General features: G+C 51.4%; 3 protein-coding genes across 3 annotated transcripts; 2 read left to right on the top strand and 1 right to left on the bottom strand.

Moving 5' to 3' along the window:
* Positions 1 to 103: 103 nt before the first annotated feature.
* Positions 104 to 10,170, top strand: TGME49_264000 (aldehyde dehydrogenase; the record flags this gene model as incomplete). Its single annotated transcript, XM_018781348.1, has 14 exons — positions 104 to 433; positions 1,198 to 1,356; positions 1,713 to 1,851; positions 2,342 to 2,403; positions 2,948 to 3,098; positions 3,494 to 3,638; positions 4,242 to 4,272; positions 5,071 to 5,156; positions 5,649 to 5,735; positions 6,208 to 6,361; positions 7,005 to 7,160; positions 7,789 to 7,932; positions 9,026 to 9,100; positions 10,015 to 10,170. 14 exons carry the CDS (start codon positions 104 to 106, stop codon positions 10,168 to 10,170), a joined length of 1,875 nt encoding a protein of 624 aa, XP_018637183.1.
* A 2,186-nt stretch (positions 10,171 to 12,356) lies between these two features.
* Positions 12,357 to 14,549, top strand: TGME49_264010 (hypothetical protein). The gene is made up of 2 exons (XM_002365450.1): positions 12,357 to 13,056; positions 13,746 to 14,549. Exons 1-2 carry the CDS (start codon positions 12,881 to 12,883, stop codon positions 14,263 to 14,265), a joined length of 696 nt encoding a protein of 231 aa, XP_002365491.1. The 5' UTR covers positions 12,357 to 12,880; the 3' UTR covers positions 14,266 to 14,549.
* Positions 14,550 to 15,688: 1,139 nt separating this feature from the next.
* Positions 15,689 to 20,307, bottom strand: TGME49_264020 (hypothetical protein; the record flags this gene model as incomplete). Its single annotated transcript, XM_018781349.1, has 6 exons — positions 15,689 to 16,185; positions 16,594 to 16,684; positions 17,292 to 17,550; positions 17,807 to 17,901; positions 18,316 to 18,467; positions 18,984 to 20,307. The coding sequence occupies 6 exons, from the start codon at positions 20,305 to 20,307 to the stop codon at positions 16,163 to 16,165; spliced, it is 1,944 nt and encodes a 647-aa protein (XP_018637184.1). The 3' UTR covers positions 15,689 to 16,162.
* Positions 20,308 to 20,582: the final 275 nt, after the last annotated feature.

The following is a 20,582-nucleotide window of genomic DNA, read 5'->3' as shown; positions in this document are numbered from 1 at the left end:
GGTCCGTAGCTCTGTTCTTCTCAATAACGAGCTCAGAGAGACTTTTTGCGAGTTCAGCAAGCTTTGAGCAAGACGCGTTGCACTGAAGAGCGACGCTTTCGCCATGGAGAACCTTGACCGCGGTGTCCGCCTCGTGGCGGCGCAGAAAGACGTTTGGGCTTCCCTCAGTCCGAAGGAGAAACTCTCCATCATTGACGAACTCATGGACCGCTTGCAAGCCTTCTCCAGCGACCTCCACGAAGCCTCTATAGAGAAAAGAGACGAACCGGCAGCCGTGCTCACAGACGACAGTCCATCGCCGGCGGCCGACTTGGCAGCGGACTCGACCAAAAAGAAAGAAACACTCGAAGACGGATTTGCGTGTGTAGACGCAAAAACTCGACGGATGATTGCGACTGCCTCTGGCGTCTCCCACTGGATGCACTCGTCGATGGTACGGATGGGAAACAGCTTGTGTTTAGATTTCCGGGTCCTGTCTGGTCAGCAGGTGTCTGAACCCACTAGAAAGGAAAATATTTCAAACAAAGTGTAAAAGAGAGTCTGGGGTGCAGCAGAAGGCTCCTGGATTTTTGCTCTGAACGTCCTCGCTGATCCGTTCTGTGTGCGATGGTGTTTCTCCACTCAGACGTTCGCATCGTCCTTGTTATGCTTTAGTCTGTCTCCTCTTTTCGGCCTAACTGCCTGTGTGCTGCCAGACTCTTGCGTTCGGCTTCTCCTTTTTTGTGTCTTATCTTTCCCCCTCGCATTTGCCTGTGTTTTCCACTATCGAGTCTGTCCCTATGCTGTCGCGGTTTCGACCTCCCTCTGGGGTCTCTCGCGCTCACCTTTCGGTGGGTCTGCCCGTGGGTTTCCGCTTTCTGCGTCGCCTCCTGTTTCCTCTCCTCCTCTTGGCTGGGTCGGTTCCTTCGCAGGTAACATGTTTCAGTAGTCTTCAACAAAGTTTGTGTTTTCCATAAAGACGACCCTCTCCTCATTCCTCGCTTCGTCGCCTCTGTCTTGGACCTGTGTCGAAGTGTCTCCGCGTCGCTTGCCTGCTCCTGCTTCTTCCTCGTCGTTCTGTCTGCGTCGCTTCCCGTCCTTGCTGCCCTCCTTCGCCGTGGTTGTTTTGCTTCGCCTTCTCTTTGTTGTGTCCTGTGTCCTCTTTCTCCCTTCTCTGCAAGTCGCTCTCCTTCTTGTTTTCTCAACTGTCTCGGTCAGCTCACTGGCATTTGGCTTAGCGTCATCCGAGAGTACTTCGAATCCGTCGTCGCCACTGGAAAACCCCCGCCGCCTTTCGCCGTCAGGCCCGCCGCTGCAGGAACAGAATGTGCTCAAGACGCCGAACCGGGAAAGAGGCCGTCTCGACACTTTGTAAAGGTCTGCATTTTTTGTTTTCGAGGCGCTCTCTTCCTCTCGCTGTTCCCTCGTTTCTCTCGCCTTCCCTCGTTTCTCTTGCCTTCCCTCGTGGTGCCTCTTTCTCCCGTGGTACCCTTTCGCACACCCCTTCTGTTCCAGAGAGACTGGAGGGACTCGGAAGCCAAGCGCGGAAGAACTCGAAGCCTGCAAGAGTCTCAAAGCGCACGAATTTTGTGGAGTTCTGCAGACGCGCTTTACCACTTCCGCGTTCAGGGAAAACAAGCGAGTCTTGGAAAACGCGAAACAGCGAAAGAGCGAAAACAAGCACAACTCGACAAGCGGCGAGTCGTTCCTTTGCTTCCTGCCTCTCTTCTCAGGTCGGCCCGAAGGGTCTCCTCTTCACGACACTGCTGACGTTCGGATCGATGGAGCTGCTCGTCGAAGAGTCTCCTACCGAGCAAGAGCTTGTCCACGAGCGGACCGCCAACGTTGTTGCCATTCTCGGTGCTGGAAACTGTGAGGTTGTTCAGAGACACTTCCCCCTGGGGAGACGCTGGCGTCTCTCACAATGAACTCTCAGTGACCTCTCTGCTTCCTCACCCGACACAGGTCTGGGTCTCCGTGGCTACGCTCTCTCTCGCTCTATGTGCCTCGCTTTCGAGAGTTTTGCCTTTCGGGATTCTGCCAGGCAGACACTTGCCTGAGCAGCAACATGAACCGCATCGTGTAGTCCAGTCTCCGTCTGAGCACTGCGCTTCAGAGGAAAAGGGGGAAAAACAGTGGGCAGGCGTTTGTGCCTCGGTCAGGTCTTGAAGGCCTTTGGTTCTGTCGGAGCCAGTGCTTCTGCGTTCGCAGAGGACGGCGTGCGATGGTCTTTTTCGTTCGGGGCTGATTTGAGGAAAAACACAACAGTTCTCATGCGCGTTTATGTGGAGCATGTCGCCTGGAAGTAGACACATAGAAACTGCTTCCGCAGGTTCCTTGTTTGCTTCTCTCTCTCCTGCAGTTGACGCCCCGATCGATGTGCTCGCCTCGCTGTTCGTCGAGAACAGCGTCTGTGTGTACAAGGTAAGTCTCGCGAAGTCTGTGTTCATGGAGTTCAGTGCTGTTCAGAAACAAAATACCTTCGTGCACCTTTCCTGCTCTTCAGGAGGTAAGCACCCCAGGCATCTGGTGTCGGAACATTTTACGAAAAACGGTGAAAAGTGTGGCGAGAAACCGCAGATTCGTTTTTCCAACCTCAGATGGGAGAGACACGCCAGTACTGGAAAGTCTGAGAGGCAAGCGGTGGTAGGCTCACGTAGAGTCACTGAAAGAGAAAGAGAAATGAACCTTGTTCTTGCTCCAGTGGCCGACACACACACATTCAGAATGCATCGCTCCACATACGCACACTTATATCTATCTTTCCATCTGCATACTTCAGTACATATATATATATATATATATATGCATATGCGTCTCTGTAAATATATATATATATATGTGTGTGCGTGTATGTATACGTGGGTGTCAATGCTGCATGTGAATCGAGATTTTGTGATCGGAGACAGAGTTCGTCTTCTCTTTTTCGATTCGTTCTCGTTTCCGCCTGTCCTTTGTTTCCCCGCAGAGTAGCCCCTTCAATCCGCGTGTTGCACCTGTTCTGGCGGAGATTTTCAAGCCTCTCGTTGACCGCAATTTCCTCCTTTTCGTCGAAGGCGACGTCAAGCAGGGCGAAGCTCTTTTGCACCACGAATGTGTGACGAAATGGTACATGACTGGTGAGGCTGGCAGCGGAAAGCTCCCTCGAACATCGAAAGGGCACTCACGCTCCAGGTCGCGTCCACGGTAAATGCATGCAGAGGTTCGTCTGTATATGTCTCGGTGACTACTCAAAGGTCCACACTGGTCACCTCTCAGTTCGACACGAAAACTGAGGCTGTTTGAGGATTTGTTTTTGTGACCTACAAGAGTTGCGCTGTCGCTCAGGAATGTCGCTTCTTCTTTTCCGCGCTTTAGTTAGGGAAAGATACCTCCTCTGCAGGTTCTCTCCCTCTTGTTTCTCTCTTGTGTTCTTTCTCTCCCTCCAGCTTCGTCTTCGAGCCTGTCTCGCCTGTTCTCTCCACCGCGCAATGTGAACTCTGCATAGTTTTCTCCTTGTTTCTCCTTTGTCCAGGATCCATTCATACGGCCAATCGAATCCTTTGGGGGACTCCGACCCCTCCCGAGAAGACAGAGCCTGTGCCGAAGCCTCTGCTGAATAAACCGTTCACAGCCGAACTGGGGTCTTGCACTCCGTGGATCGTCTGTCCAGGCAACTGGTGAGAGATGTGACTCTGTTGTGATTCTCATGTTTTCAATGCTGGAACTGTGCAGAGGCCGTGATACTTTTGACCTCGCGTATGCTCGGCGCACGCCCTCACGCCCAGGGATTGCTTCCGACGCATATTATATATATTATATATATATATATATTATATATAAAATATATATATAGTTTAAATATATAATATATATATGTTCACATGTAGACAGCTACGGATATTTTGTATGACTGTAAACAAATGCATGTGCGTATTGGAGTAGATGGGGTTATATCTTTCTATTTTGCATCTGCTTTTCGTTTTTTTCACGCATGTCGTTGAAGTTCTCTGGGCGCGTCTTAGCGCATTTTATGGAGATGTGAAGCGAACAGTGTTTCGGGAGCTGAGAGCCTGGGTGGAACTCTTCGTCTGCGGAGTTTCAACGGCCTGCTGCGAGAGGCATGTCAGTGCCTGCGCAGGTTTTCATGGTTGATGAGACGCCCTGGCTGGGGCTTGGCCGAGTGAGCTGTCTCCGTTGTGCGTTTGCTGTTCGTGGCGCCGAGGGAGAGTGCTGTGAAGGTCTTTTGTTTGAACCGTTTGCACCGCTTGTTTGTCTGACAGGTCGACCAGAGCTCTGCAGTGGCATGCGCGAGTAGGAACAAAGAAACGGCCTTCCGCCTCCGCTTCGCTACACATGAAGCGCGGGATGCGAGAATGGTGTCTTGTCTGCGTAGCCATCCACGCTTTCACACAGGTCTTCACGCGCGTCTTAACTTTGAAAATACATCTGTTTTTTCCCGATGTTGGCGGATGGCGACTGCATGCATCGGGGCGTTTTTCGTGTCGGAGACAGAAGAGCAAAAAGTCCGAGGGACAGCCGCTGAAGGGTGTGTTGGTCTTCGTTTCTTCTCCAAAAACGAGGATCTGCGGTCAGTCTGATGCCGCGCCTGAGAGTCGTCGGGAAACCACAACGGCTTCTGAAAACCGTGATGAGAGGATACGCCGAAGCTGAGGGAGTCATCAGACCTGCTGGTGTCTCCGGAGCAGGTGTCTGTACAGTCCAGCAATTTTTGACGCGCACACGAGGATGCATGCAAAGTGTTCACGGTGCAGTGGAGAAGATCCGCTTCTCCCAGCAGACGACCCTGCGTCTTTTTCTTTTCTCTCTTGCTTCGTTGTTTCGTCTGTCGTTTCTCTGCAGTGTGTTTCCTTCCTCTCCACTGCCAGTTCTTTTCTTGATTGCTTTCCTTCGTCGTCTACAGGTGGACTTGTCTCTTCTCTCCTCTGTTCTCTCTCTGCGGCTTCTTGCTTGCTTCTCCGTCCGGTTCTTCTCTCTTCTTCCTTGCACTTGCTCTCTTCTCTTCCTTTCACCTCCTCCCTCTTTCGTCTCGTTCAATATCGTTTTGTGTTCCACTTGCTGAGAAACTCTCGATTTTCCCTCGATTTGCAGAACCTCGCGGCGGGACTTCTGTACAACGGGGCGCACATTTGCGTGCATCCCCAGATCATCGTGACATGCAAAAACTGGTGTCAGAGGTGAGCTCGCAGCTTCCCCGAAAAGGCAAGAAAAGCGTGGAAGAAGAACGGAATGGCAGCGACCACCGGTTCGCGACTAGCCAATGGTGGAAGCCAAGAAAGGAGAACAAGATGAAAGGAGAGGAAGGCGACCGAGGAAAAGGGCAAGAAAGGAGCAACCCAAGTGAATGGAAAGAGTTGAGGACAGAAAAGGAGAAAATTCAGAGTGGGGTGTTCTTTTTCGAGCACCTGCTTTCACATTTTCATTGTTTCGCATTTCCTTGTGGGTTCACCCCATATCTGCGGTCTCTCTCTCTCTTGTCTCTTCTCGCTTCCGGGACTTTCCTCGTCTTAGCCTTTTTCACTTCGACTCGGTTTCCTCTCCGTCGCACTTGCGTCAAAAGCCGCTTGCTCCACGCGTCAAGGATCCCCGTGTGTGTGTATGTGTTCTTTGTTGTGTCTTCTCTCTTGGCTTCCCCCGATCTGCGTTTTGTCTTCGTTCGCGTCCTTCAGAGAAACGTTCCTCGACCTTGTGCGGCACTACCAGCGAGAGACGCTGTATGTGGGGTGCTACTATCCGGACTACGCTGACCGCATCCAGTGAGTTTGCTTCATCAAGTCTCCACTCCCGACGCACTGTTCGTTTCTTTAGAATGTTCTGTCGCACTGCGTTTATAGATCCACGAAAACTCGGAAGGAGATTGCGTAACAAGTGAACATCGTGATCTTTGTACAGCTTGTAGACAAAAACAGAGGGTGTTTGAAAATGTGCGTCTACGGACCGCATCTTTCCTGGCGAAGATGAAGCGCCTCATTGAATCCAGATAAAGAGGTTCCCTCTTCGAAAACGACTCCATCTTGATTCCTGAAAAAATTGGCGCTCCACAAGTCGCAGCCGACCTCTATAAACGAGTGAATCAGGGATTCCATCAGACTTCTTCTTTGCAGGGGAGAGAGCGGGTGGGGTCGCTTCAGGGTGCGCATGCTCCTGCGGCGACGAGTTGTGTCAGTCCGTTTTCTCTCGCTACCAGTCACAACGAATCGTCACGCGTGCATGTGTGCGTCGTTTCAGAAACGCGCGAAAGAAACTGATTGAGATGGGAAGGAAGCCGGCGGACTTTGAAATTGCTGTTCCTGTTCCGCTTTCTGGGCGCTACGCTCACGAGGAAATGAAGTGTGTGATTTTCGCCACAGAAATGCCGGAGGACAACTTCATTGCTGTCGAGGTAGAGCAACGACGCATGCGCCAGACCTCACACGAGACAGAGGGGAGAAGAAGAAGGGGGAAATCCATCAACGAATTCGTCTTCTTTTTCCGCTCACAGCGAAGCGCTTCGGCGGATAGCGAGGAACTACACCTCCACTAGTAGCATGATAAAACTCACCAGGCAAATGTTTTCTGTCGACCAGACAACAACTGAGCTGAACACCGTTTCACACCTTGTACACTGGGGTTTCCAGCTTCAGCCTATATATAATATATATGTCTATCAGTGTCTATTGGTGTCCGTAGATGTATATGGATGCATATGTGTGTCTTTCGGATACGTGTATGTGTGTGCTTCTGTGTTTTGACTAAAAGCGAAGTGAATGGAGAGAAGAAAAGCAACTCGGAAGACCGTGGCATGTGGACTGGAGAACCTGTGGGCTCTCCGCTCTCAGGGTCTCACTTTGTCTCACGACTTGGCGCAGACGAGCAAGCGAAAAGACGCGCGACAGAGAGCCGCCTTTACGTGTGTGTGTGTGTGTTGAGGAGATCCTCCTCGACGAGCTGGAGACAGAGAAGCTCTTTTCTCTTGTCTTTCTTCCAGTGTCTCCTCGAGTGTGAACGGAGAAGGGCAGAGTCTTGCTTTTCGCTTTCTTGGCCAGGAGATGTTTGCGCCTGTGTGCGGCGAAGTGGCTTTGGATACCCCCGCGACAGTCGCAGAGTTCTTGCCGAGAGCTGTCAAGTACGTGAACGAAAAAGTGAGAGGAACCTTGTCGGTCAGCGTCTCTGTGAAGCCGAACGGTCCGAAAGATGAACAGGTAAGGACCCGAAAAACCTGCCTTTCCCGGTCTTCTTCTCCATCTCTACGCTCTTAGAAATACCTTCTTCATCTCTCTTGGTTTTTTTCTCCAGTGTAGTTCCACGGCCTCACCGTAGCGAGATAAGCTTTTTCCGATCTCGGTGGCAACAAAGCCTGCACCTGTGTTTTTCAACACTCGAAACGAGCCTTGCAGGAAACGACTTTCTGCAACACCGGACAAATGCACATAGACATGTCTATATGTATATATTTGCATCTACAGAATTGTATGCATAAATAAATGTGCATGTGGATGTAGACATATACTGATAGAGATATAGATCTATATATAGAAATGTATGTATATACATATATACATATATATATATATATTTGTGTGTTTATTCCCTTGTATATAGATATGTCGACTGCTTCGTCAGTGTAGCGCTGAGAGCCTCGATCTCCAGTGTTTGTGTGTTTTTATTTTTTTCAACGTAAGTGCTGGCTTGCGTCGCTTTAGCTGGACTCGCGTCGATCGGGCATGTTCTCGACCGGGCTGTTGGTTCTGTATTGAGGGTGGTTCACCTGTTTTGCGTCTCGAGCACCCGCTCCGAAAGCATGGCGGTGCTCCAAGGTTGTTTTTTCAGGCGGTCGAGGACGCCATTGTAGACCTGCGTTACGGCTCCGTCCACATCAACACGCTGACAATGTTGGCGATTGCGTTCCCCAGTTTGATGTGGGGTGGCTACCCTGGGGCGACGATCTTCGACCTTCAGTCCGGCATTGGAGCGGTAGGGATGGCATAAGTCTCGTATTCCTCTCAAGACTGTCTGGGGGGAGTTCTAGGAAGTCCGCGACGGACTGCCAAATCTCCTCGGCTTGCATCGACAGGGCGGCTGTGTCTCTCGACCAAGTCACAGACTGAGGCAGAGCGGAAACGAAAAGGAAACTGGATACAACTGGGCTTCCAAGTGATTCTTCGCGCCTGCTCTCCGAGGGGCGCTGAAGATTGAAATGGTGCCAGTGAACGCGAATTTGATCGGTGTACTCTGTACAGTGTGCGGTCGGAACAAAGACGACCGGAGTGTGTTTTCAAATGTGGGCAAGAGGGTGCAGTCGAACGCTTAGTTACAGCTGCACCCTTCACGATTGCTGAACACGACGACCCGAGCGGACTGAGTTTCGTTACCCCAGTGAACATGCTGAATAGGGAGTATTCTGTGGCATCGAAGTTCCTCCACATAGCGTTTATGTTCGCCAGCTGAAAGAGTTGGAGTTCAGTTTCCTCGTGGAAGTGAGCTTTTTCTTAAAGTGGAAATCTGCGAAACCCACTCTGGCGTCCGTAGTGTCCTCAGCTCTTCGTCGTTTTTCTCTGTTCACGTAACATGCCTTGCTGCCGGTGGCGTTCGACGATTCTCAGGCTGTGAATACGTAGAAGCAGTGAAGTGTACTTGATCTACGAGAGGGTCTCTCGAGAAAGTCTTTTCGGAAGCAGAACGCTGAAACATTGCTCCGAGAAGAGTTCGACAAGAAGGCACCTTGTCTGTCTGGTCTCGGTCTCGTATGCACTCTGCGAACGGGGAAATGCGGAGTTTCTCCGCACGACTTTTTGACACGAACACCGCGTCATTTTCAAATCCCCTAAATCCCCTGTCCATCAGAGATAGGAACACCTTCGATCTGGATTTTGTAAAGAACGCACTGAGTTCTTTTTCGCGTTCCGTTTTTTCCGTCGCCTTCGTTCCTCTCTACTTTTGGTTTGCTGCCCAGAGGAGGGGAGGGGTGGGGGTCTCGTCTGCGCTTCCGCAAGTGTCGTGTGCGCGTTTTCGGTGAACAGTTGATTCACTTTCTTCCATTGTTGTTGTCGCTTCTTTCTTTCTTCAGTACGGCAACTGCTACGGCTTTAAACGCCCCATCAAGTCGGTGCTCAGAGCTCCGTTCCTCAACTTTACTCAGTTGGTAGGCGAGGGAACGCGAAAAAAACTCCGTTGTTTGATTCATTGGAACATGGCAAAGTGCTCCTCCAATCGGTGCTCTGCAGAAACAACTGAGAGGAGATCATGTTGCTCTCTTCCACCCTCAGCTACAGCTGAAATATGTACCTCTGCGTGTACAGAGTCAACAGTCCTAAGTAAATGTGTTTCTCGCGTTGTTCAACGAATCCAATTTACATCGTCCTGGCGCAGCCTTGCCCAGAATGAATTGTAACGCACTTTTCCAGACATCCGAACGCAGTGAAAAACTGCGAAGTCATTCGAAGAAATGACGTCAGCTTGACTCGCTCGTCGAAGCTTAGAAAGAAGTGTGAAAGAATCAATCTCTGTAATTTTCCAGAATTTAAGGAACATCAAATCTAGCAAAAACACGTGGAGCTACGTGGTCGCCTCCGACATCCATTGAGGCACTCCTTCTCTTGGCTCTTGGTGGGGTTTCTAAAACGTTTTTTGTCACTTCCGACGATCAAAGAGAAGCTCCGTTTTAGAGCTGCAGGAGCTGAAAGGGTAAACCCCATTTCTGTCCAATATATACGCATCTAACACTGAAAAGGAGAGTACCAACGTGAAGATCTTAGTCTATGTATTGTTTGACATGATGTGCATGCGTAGAAAATAACGGAAGTGATGAATAACGTTACTGTCGTACGATGATGAATTCCAGGGTCGTCTCTTGGCCTTTGCTGGTCATGTTTTTCCTGCTTTCTCGCGTGTGTGCGTATATTTCCGTTTCCGAGTTGCCTGTGGTGCAGTGTGTGTTTTGATTTGAGGTCTATTATGTTGCCGTTCTTTGTTTGAGACAGTGCTGTTGAAGGCATTTCTAGACGCCGGTGTTTGGGGGTCTTTAATCAGTGTTTTTTTGTTTCCTTTCTGTTTCAGCTGATCGTCCCTAGCACCAAGGGAAATGTTCACAAGATGGCCAAGTTGTGGAAACGCATTGTGGACGCCGTGCTGTCGCGGCGTTCTACGCAAGGCTGGTTTAGTTTCAGCGGGCAAATTACAAAAATCGTGTCGGCATTTGTGGCGAATCTGTGACAGCGGAGTGTGGCCGTCTAAGTCGTGTTTGAAGAAGACGACGCATAAAGAAGACGAGGCAAAAATTCCGAAAAACAGAGGCACACGGCCCCGACGAGTTGACGGCGCCATCTCAGAAAACAGTCTCAGAACACTCTGAGTCTGCTTAAGAGGATTCAAAAAAGGGTCTCCACGGCAAAGACACGGTTAAAACAAGAAACCGGTCCTCGCTGACTGTGGATGTACGCAACAGCAAGGATGGGAACTGGAATTGAAAGCGTTGAGGGCAGAAAGAAAAAGAAAGCGAGGGAAACGTGAGGCTGGTACACTGTTCATCTGAACTGCCAAAAAGGCAGATACGTTTGAAGATGGGGTTTCCTTTTTCTTCTCAGGTGGTAAAAAGTGGAAACTGCATTTGCATGTCAGTAACAGAAAGCCGAACGCGTCGGCAAAAAAAAGTGATTCGAAGTTTGCGTTCTGTAACGCTCAGGCGCACGGCTGTTGGCTCGCGGTTCACTCTGGTTGCTTGCGTCGCGTGGATAAGACGTGGTATTGGGACGCCAGTCGGCCCACTTTTTCGTTTAGAAAAACCCGGAAACACGTAGAAGGCAGTGAACGTAGACCTGTATGCGAAAAGAGTCGTCTTCTCCAAGTGCAGGGAGAAGGTGGAACAAGTTCGGGGTACGACCACACGCGTGTGTGGTTCGAGTGAAAAACACTGCGGGAAGAGAAGGGAATTCCCGCAGCGCAAAAAGTATGTTTGTGCCTGCTTTGCAAAGAGGTGCCAGACACTGAAGTTTCGGCTTTTCCCTGCGCGACCAAGGAAAGCGGCAGTTCGTCTCGAGGAGCCCACTGCCTACTTGTGATAATCCGACCAGTCCAGTAATTGTTTCTTCTCAAAAAGAAGAAACTTGGTCAACGAAAAGATTATCTCACCGGCTGACTTCCTGGTGCGCAGGATCAGACCAAAGAGTTCGTCGCTGGTCCTGGGAAGCACAGATCGCGTTAGGGCGGTTTAAAGGCTATTTATTTGGGTGGTGTCCGTAACTAACACTGGCGCGGAGGCAGTTGAAACAAGGGAGTTGTACGGGAAGCTCTAGGCGAACCGAGTTCTGAAACACGGCGTTGGAAACCCGGTTAACGCGAAAACGTGGAGCTGGACTGCACCTGTGTTATTCACAGATCGCTCTTGAATTGTATACTAGCGACGAATGGCACTCAAAAAAAGCCAGGGTACCTCAGATTTCGATTCCCAAGACTCTGAGCCAAACGGGCGCTGCCTCACATCTAGGTTTGTGCAGGAACGGTCAGACGCGTTCCCTTTTTCCGGTGGTGCCAGCAGCTTAGTTTCTCTTCTAAAGATGTGACGAAACAACAAAGGGGTTTCCCGAGGCATGTGTCGGTGTGGCTCTCATACTTTTGCCTGCGTTTTCTTTTCTCTTTTGCTGCGTTTCATGGAGACGGCGCTCTCTCAGTAGGCTGCGTCTGATGAAGATCTGAGAAACCCTGTTTCTCTACACCCCTCTCCATTTTGTCTCAGGACTGCCAATGGCGTTGCCACGGGTGTCCTAACACCCACTGAAAGAGAAAGTCTAGTTTTCCACTTTTTCTCGATTACGGGGTTTTGATACTCGTGGAAACGTAGCTGTAGGCAGGTTGGCTCCCTCAGTGCTAACTTCGCTTTCGATTTGAGACACGCCAATGTAACTTATTGGGATCGGATCCGACGGTGTGCTCTTCAATGTGACACTATGAGTTGTAAACGAAGGACTTCGTAACGCGAAATGCGACTGGCCGCAACACATTCCGGTAACGAAGGGAAGATTTCCCTCATAAAAGGAAAGTGTTCAAAACCAAGCAAAGCGTGTGATACCAGAAGTCGTTTGCATTTCCCGTTTCCTTACGAGAGAAACGGCGTCGATCGGAAACAGCTTTCGACAGCGCTGTGCATGCTTGCGTCCCGAGCGAGAGACAAGCGAACAAAAGCAATTTCTCTTCCGTCGAAACTTCCAAGTAGTTCCGAGAGTGGCGGGTTTCCTTCTATCATGTGGAGAAAGGGACTCCGGAAGAAACGACTTTTCTGTCTTCTTTTGCTCGAGTTTCTGTGCAGCGCACCACCTGCGCTGTGCGACGAGGAACCTTGGGAAGTGTTCATGCCTCCAATGCATGCTGTTCTTTCTCTTAGAGTTGCTTCCTCTCTTTCTTCTCTCTTTCTCCTCTCTTTCTCCCCTCGTTTCTTTCTGCATTTCTCGTCGAGTCTTTCCACTGGCTCCGTCCCTTTCTGAGCTACAGGAAGGCGCCTTCGTCTTGTCATTTGCCCAAGCGGGTCGTTGGCAGTTTCGGTCAGGTTTGTGGAGCCAGTCTGCCCTGGAAAGAGTTCCCTTAAAACATTGTCCTCGAGAAACCAAGGCACTCCGCTTGTGGCTCCACCTTTGTTTCAACTCCATCTCAACGCGTCCGTCCGGTTCGCTGTCCGTCGGTGTGCCTTTGCCAGCGACACCCTTCGCGTTCACCACTCTTTTCCAGATCGCGTTGTCTGCTCTTTCGCTCGCGACTCACTCTTGCGGCATCCTTCGCGGTCGTCTCTCAGCGTGTCTCATATTGCTCTGCACGCGGGTCTGCTGCCTCGATTCCCTTGACAGCGGACTTTCGCAGCGACTCCCCCATTTTGAGGAGAGGCTCTCGCCACGGCTTCTTTGTTTTTCTGCTGTTTCCCCGGGCGGCTGCAAGCATGGATTCGCGAAGAGACTACGGAGAAGGGAGAGGAGGCAGGGATGGAAAAAGGTCGGGGTACGACTCTTACCACGGCGAAAGAGACAGAGGAGACAGGCGAGACGAGGACCGAGGCCGAAGCTCTAGGGATGTGAGAGATAAAGAAAGCTACTATCGCTCTTCCGATAGAGACAGGTAAGAAAAAACGCTGAGGAAGGGTGGGGAAACAGCAGAAAGACGCGGGGAGAGAAAAAGCAAAGAGACACACAACGGTGCGGCGTGTGTCAAAGGGAAGGAGAAAGGCGTCTTCAAAAGTTTCAGACGCGGGGGTAACGCCGGTTTTCTGTTCTGTGTATTGCGGCCTTGTATTCCAGTGTTGGTGTAGATCTTGAAGGTCTCTGTTTCCTTGGTCCAAGTTCTGTCATACTCGCAGCAGTGCAGAGTTAAGCCGATGAATATAGTATGGCAGTAGAAGTGAGCATCGTTTTTCCATCCGCAAAGGTCGTTTATTCCGGAACAGGGCGACAGCAATCTGGTGCAACAGTCTTTGCCTGAGAGCTGAGCCTTGTTGACTTTGTCTTTCAGGTGTCCTGCCAGCGACGAATCAAATACTGTGGTGCATAAATCGTTTCCGACAAGTGAAGCTGCAGCTCGGACTGTGAGATGGGTTTCACTATTATTTTTGATCGAGGAGGAAGCTGAGTATACAAGTGGAAACCGCGCCTGGAGACCACCGGGCAGTCGAAAGATAGATTTTCAACTTTTTTTTTGTCAAAAGACATCTTTCCCCTATGGCGAGAAAAGCGCGTCTTTCGTGGACACTCCTCCGCGACTGTTCTTGAGCGAGACGAATGAGGCTTTGTCTCTTTTTCTTTTCTTTCCAGGGATCGTGGACGTTTCGGCAGAGAGGACTATCGCGAGCGCGAGCGAGGCCGCGGGCGAGGAGACAGTTCTTACTCCAGCAGCGTGTCTGCCTCCCATCGCCCCCACACGAGTTCGAGCTACGGCTACGCCGATCCTTCTTCGTATCACCATGTGCACCCGCGTTCTTCTCGCAGCCGCTCTAGAGAGCGACGGGGGGAGAGAGAAAGCAGAAATGCGCGCGTTTCCCCTCGCCCAAGCTCGACTGCAGACCGCGGCGGCGCAGGGAGAGACCGGCGCAGAAGGGGAGACGCCGAGAGAGAGAGAAGCAGTGACAGCAGCATGGATGGCAGCGACGACGAAGAGTTGTCGGAGGAGCAGCTTTTGCAGAAGCTGATGGGCATTGAAGGGTTCTCCTCCTCCAAGGGGCAGGACCACTCTGCGTCGAGCATGTCAGGCGTGAACAAGAAAACCAAGCGAAAGTTCAGACAGTACATGAACAGAAAGGGCGGCTTCAACCGACCCTTGTCGCCGATATTTTAGGTGGCGTTCTGTGGGGAAAGCCGCGGAGAACTGCAGAGAAAGCAGGGTGGACTGCGGGGAGAAGGCGCAGAAGCGTAGACACGGAAAACACTCGTTTTCCGTGGCGATCCTGGAAACGACGGAGGGAACGGTTGCCGAGTTCTGAGGGTTGTGAACAGAGAGGTTGTCAAGCCGAGTTACAAGTCATGCGAAAAAAGAAAAACGTTTGGCAGGAACCAGAGAGCGTGTGGAAACGAGAGCCGTCTTTTTCGCTGCTGCCGATCTAGTTTCTCTCGACCTCTGGTGGGTTCCAAATCCCTTTTCTGTGCGGCTCCCCTCTCGGATTGTCGCTTGTGTCCAGTGGCAGTGGCAGCTGATCCTCCAAAGGTGCGGCGAAAGACCGTCTGGACAAAGTAGCTGTGTTGTCCTTTTGTGTCGCTGTCTCTTTCGGGGGAGAAGACAAGAGTCTTCTTCGGTGTGCTCGCGAAACCTGCAAGTCCTCGAGTTTCGTTTTTGGAAACTTCCTTTGACGCAGAACACTGTCTGCCACTCTCGTCCAGCTGTGACTGTTAATTCAGTGCGTCCACGTGTGTGCAGAAGAAAACTGTCCCGCTTTCTTGCCTTTGACTATACGACTCGGATCTCAATACTTCAAGATGTACGTAGTCTAGCTGGAGCAGACGGTGGAGAGCGAAACCTTGTGCGCGCCTCACGGTCTCGTCACACACTCCAGAGGAAGCGCTACATTCAGCTGCGAGAAGTTGTGCCACTCTGGGGCATTTAACTTTCGTAGTTCCTCCTAGATTTGACACTCTGTACTAGCTCATCAGGAATCGTGGTGTCTTGCGTCTTGCAGCTCGAAGCTGTGCAGTCGTCTGCCTAGCTTCCTCTCTGTCACCCGTGTGGACCTTCAGGTGCTGAGCAAGTAGCCTCGGACCTCGCTGTGCTGAACTTCTGTGGAAGGCATTTCTGCCACTAAATCGGCGCGAGAAAGGCAAACAAGAGAACAAGAGGGAAAAGTGTGGGGAAAGTAGCCGTCAAAAAAGTCTTGGCGGAACTTTTGATGAAAAGTCTCAGCTTCACAACCGAAGGCGTCACAGAGTCGCTGCAGCGAAGCGGAAGAAAAGAAGCAAGCCAGAAGAAAACGAGGCAGAACGGGGAGCCCACGCCGCCAAGGACACACACCGCAGACGGCCCGAGGAAACTCTCTGAGAGTCCAGTCACTCGGAACCGTGACTACGAGAGTGCAACACCTCTCTGGTATGGCAGTGGACCTTCAAAAGACAGGACGCAGACGGTCGCGAAAAGCACTTCGTGTCAGCGTTTTCGTGAGGAGAAAAGCCGAGTCGCAAACAGAGAGGAGCAGCCAAGAAACTGGCGCCACTGTCGACGAACCGCACCTTCTTTTATTTCCCCTCCATTCAAAAAAACCGTAAAACGGGCAGCAACGAAGAAGCCGACACTCGCGATAGAACAGAAGAGCATCCTCCCGCGAGGCTCGGCTGAAATCCCCAAAATGCACTTTTCAAAAACTCTCATGACGAAAGAAAAACCCACGAGCCGCGACTCACGCCGGCAGAAACACGTGGAGCACCGCAGCCCAGAGTGGCGGAAAAGAAAGAACGAGAACAAGGGAGAAGACGTGCGAGAAGGTGCGAAACAGAAGATAAACAAAAGATGCAGACGATTCAAAAAACGAGGTGCCCTCGTCAGCCGTCTCATCTTGAGCATCGGCCTAAAAACGCAGATTCTTTCCTCACGTGTGTTTTCTGCTAACGGCCGCGATCCAGAACTGTATATAACTCGAATCGGAGGTGACTCAAATCGACTAGCCAGCGGCAGGACACCATCTGGGATACTGAATACGACTTCACTTGTATGCGGGAAAGGACAAAACCTCGCCGGCTACGCTCGAGGTTCAGTAGTCGTCGTCGCTGCCGTCTGACAGACACAAGCGCGAGCACGCACGAAAAACGAGTCGTTGTGTCTCGTGGAAGGCGTACGCAGAGGAGGACAAAGACGAACCGGACACACACAAAAGCAATGAGTGCAGGCAGTCAAAGCCACTGAAAGCCATACACATGTGTACCTAGCAGAAACCGACGAATCGGAGGAAAAGGAGACAGGAATCCGCAGGGTGTCTAGACACCCGCGGCCGTCTATTGACAGACAGAAACATAAACACTTGGAAAAGAGAGAAAACAAAAGTTGCATGCACGCATTTGAATATGTCATTTACTGGAAACACACAAGAAGGAATCACTATTAAGCGAGCGAAAGGCCGACACAGACACGTCATTGGCTCCTCTCTGACAGAAAAAGTTTTCTTCAATCGAGAAACATCCTCACCATCCGACGAGCTTGAACTCGCGCTGTCTGCGACGGAAGCTCGCTGCTTCTTCGTCGGCGGCGACGGAAGCAGATTCCCGGCTTCAGTACTCTGAAGAAAAAGAAGAAGATCCAAGACAACGGTCTGTACAAGCGAGGCAATACAAAGCAAAAGCCATAATAAAACAGTGGACATTATTTCCTGAAATATGGTCCATCAGAACTCAGTCGCCTCACCCTGTGACGTTGTTAACTCTCGAGAGGCCGAACCAGAACCACAGAAAAGACTAATTGGCTAGGCATTTTTGCATGACACGGTGAAAGTGTTCTTGATAAAAAATTTTAAAATTCATTCAACCTTATTTCTTGTACATGTGTATAAATATAAATATAACTATATGCAAATATCTGATTATTCGTACTTATAAGATTAAACGCCCAAGCATATCTTTCAACAATCAATTCACGACTGTGTCGTGTGCTGAATCTCACGGACAGACTAGTTTAACAGAAGTGCCAGGTTGTTCTGTAGAAATGCGAGGAGGCACGCACATCAACAGGGAACTCAACGCACGCCTGCGTAGATAGAAAAAAATGGATAAATATAGATAGATCTGCATATAAATATTGGTAGAGAAATTGGTTGGCATAGAAAGACATAGATATAGATGCACGAATTAGTAGGCGAACAGATTTAGGTGTGTAAGTATTAAGTTTACCACAGCTGGTCGCTTTGTGGCTGTTGGGTGGGTCACTCCATGAGGCTCGTTGCCAACAGGCTGAGACATGCCCATGTAGGCCCCTGCTCCCTGCATCATCATGGTCTGCGGGGGGCGTGCTACGCCAGAGTGGGAATGCATAGAAGGCGCCGAATGACTGGATGGAGACAAAACGTTTGGAGCGTGAGGAAGGCCGTGAGAAGTTGCTTGTCGCTGCTGCTTCTCCGCCAGGCGCCCGCGGCACCAGGCAACCATTTCCCTGACGAAGAACACGCAGAGACGCAAGAGAGACGGAATGACAGAAGCGAAGGGGAAAGGGAAAGAGAACGAAGGAAAGTGAAGACAATGAGCTCTACACACATCCTGAGCCTCAACACAACATAATGGAAAAGCTGTCACTGCACCGGTCAGAGAGACGTAGAGAAAGGAGAGATAAGGAGAGATGTCAGAGAAGAACACACAGCCAGCCTTCATGAAAAAAAAGACAAGATAAGAAAATTTCAAAAGGTTCTCACCGAAAGACTTCCGGCGCAGTGCTTGCGTCATCCAGCTCCACTTCTCCAGTGCCGAAGGAAAGCCACATAGCTCGATCCTTGAACACGCTGTAAAGCTGAAGAGATCAAAACATCCACAAAGCAAAGCATTGATCAGCGACATCAAAACCCTCCGCTACGCAAGTACTTGAAAGAAGGGGGTGCCATGTGTCTACCGAGGTGTCGCTCATTTCACTCACGTCACATTCCTTGAAAGACGAGCACCCCCAAACTCGAAGCAAGGAATTGTTTCAAAATTACAGAGACCTCCGGAAGCGAACGTGAGAGATGGCCACAGTGCAGCAGTCACTGAGGAAATAGCGAATGAAAAAAAAAGTCTGACGAAACACGCACAGCTGCTCTCGCAGAAATACCGTAAACTCTCTCTATCCTCTGGGCCTCACTCGTGCTTTACGCCTAACGGTTTTGGGTCGCGTAACCTGAAGGAACAAGTACGGAACATGGGGCTGTCCCTCCAACTCAGTCTTTACCTCGAGATGAACTTCCATGTCCAGCTGGCCGAGAATCTGTTGAAACGCCTCTCTCTCTTCCGGCGTGACCAAGCCAGAAGCGGGCGGGAGCCCAGATCCCGGGGGAAGGACTGGCGCACCGGCACCTGCTCCGCGGTAGACATTACCCAGCTCTGTTAAGACGAGGAAAGAGTGCAGAAGAAAATATTGCGGAGCTGTGTGTAAACGTGATTGGAAAGCGAGAGAAAAGGGGACGTGTACTTTGGGAAGAAAAGCCACTACCGAGTCACCGAATCCCCACGAAAACAGTGCGAGGAACGCAGGAAAGTGTACACCAAATGTGAGCGGCAGAAAGTCACCTTTTGCGCCAGCGGCGCTGACGATACCGACTTGGAGCGTACGTACATATCAGCCCGACGACAGGCGTAGGAAGGCATCTGCCTGGAATCGGTTGCATTATAGCTCTGTCGCTCGACGAGATTCTAAGTGAATTCTCACGAGCCACCGACTGCAGGATGGTTACCGGAGACATGCAGGAACATAGTAGCGACAAGTGCCCAGAACTGAGAAGTAGAACACAGAAATATTCTTGGTACTTCGTTCCAGCGACAGAAATTCGCACAGGTTAAACCCATCGATTTTCCTTGTTTCTTTGTTACATGGAGACGCCACTTCTCTTAAGTTCTTACCTGTGCTGGGGCCTCCGGAGTTCAGCCCCGTCGTTCTGCCTTTCGAGCCCTTCGCCGATTTGCCGTCTCGTCCCCTGGCCTTTCTCTCGACCCTGCTCGCGTTCTGCTTGATAGTCGAGTGAGAGCCAGTGGCGCCCGCCATTGCGGGCCCGATAGAAGCGCCGGCAGAGTTAGCGGTGCCGGCGACGAATGCGTCGAAGTCGCAAGACAGCAGCGGCTTGTTTTGCGTGAGCGACTGAAAGACGATCGACGCTTCTTGCGCCATCATCCAGTACTGGTTCCCCGGTTCGTAGTACCGAAAGGCGCAGAGGAAGACGGTGTAGACGTCGTTGAAAACCTCTTCCGTGCAAGTGTACTCGTTCCGCTCTAGGCGATCGAGGACGCTTTCCAAAGTGATGGGGGTCGCTGGAAAGACCTTCCGTGCAAGCTCCGGATAGTGGGCGTCTTTCGGCGAGACTCGCGGGAAAAAGGGCAAGCAAACGGGCTGCTTGCAGAGCTCCACGAGGACCTCGTGCATCCAACAGACCCAGGGCGAGGGGACCCACGACTGCTCTTTCAAGCTCCCGCGCTTGGACGCCTCCTGCGAGACAGGCGAAGAGTGAGACGCAGAGTGAGAGGAACTGTCTGCCGGCGCACTCGCAGAAGACGGGCCCACAGAGGCAGCGGTGGCGGAGCGCGAAGAACGCTGAGGACGGCCCGAAGCACTCAACTCAGTCGGTTCGAGCTTCAGACCCGCACTCTCGAGAAGGCCAGACAGCGCGCTAAATCCGCGCCGAGACGACGTCCCGGCGCCCTTGCGAGACCGCTTCCCGCCTCCCTGGCCACGCGCAGCTTCGGCAGCAATCGGCTGGAGACGCCACTGCGGCCGAGAGGCTTTTCCACCGTCGATTTCAGAAGCTTTCTTCGCCCACTCTGCGATGAACTGCTCCTCGATCGCCCGCGCCTCCGCCTCAGTGAGAAACAGCTCGCCTCGCGTGCAGTCGAACCCATGGACAGCGCCATCCAGACGGACGGCAGTGGATGACCGAGCAGCTAACGCAGGCAGCGAGGAACGAGGAAGGGCAGGCGCCACGGACGAGTCAGGCGCTGTTTGAGAATCCCCAGTGCAACTCGCAGCCGAGGAAGTAGCTTCCGGAGAAAAAGTGCCGGCAACCGCCGGCGCGGAAAAAGAACTGGGTACAGTTGAAGCGTCCTCCGGGCTCGCAAGCGCCGTTGACCCCTCTGTATGTACACTGGAACCAGCCGCGGGGGCGCTCGCCGACGAAGTAGCTTCTGCCCCTGACGACGGGGCCGACTCAGTCGGCAAAGGGATTGGTTGCTCCATTCTATCGGAACGACAAGCGTGCAGCTCACAACATCAACTAGTTGTGTGTAGAGACGTAAATCTGCATACGGTGGAGAAAAGGTGGAAACCCTCTGAGTATCGGTCGTGAGAACGCCTCCACCCCTGGTGAAATCACATGCAGCGGGGTCTCAAGCGCAAAAAGAACGACAGAAGCAACGATGAAGTCACCGGCGCCTCTCTTGCGGAGGGCCTTATCTTGACTAACAAATGCGTACTGTCCTAGGTAAATAGAGAGTCCATCCCTTATTTGCCTC

The sequence above is a fragment of the Toxoplasma gondii genome, chromosome VIIb, assembly GCF_000006565.2.
Source record: "Toxoplasma gondii ME49 chromosome VIIb, whole genome shotgun sequence".
Classification (NCBI taxonomy): Eukaryota; Apicomplexa; class Conoidasida; order Eucoccidiorida; family Sarcocystidae; genus Toxoplasma; species Toxoplasma gondii.
This window is presented reverse-complemented; position numbering and strand designations above follow the sequence as displayed.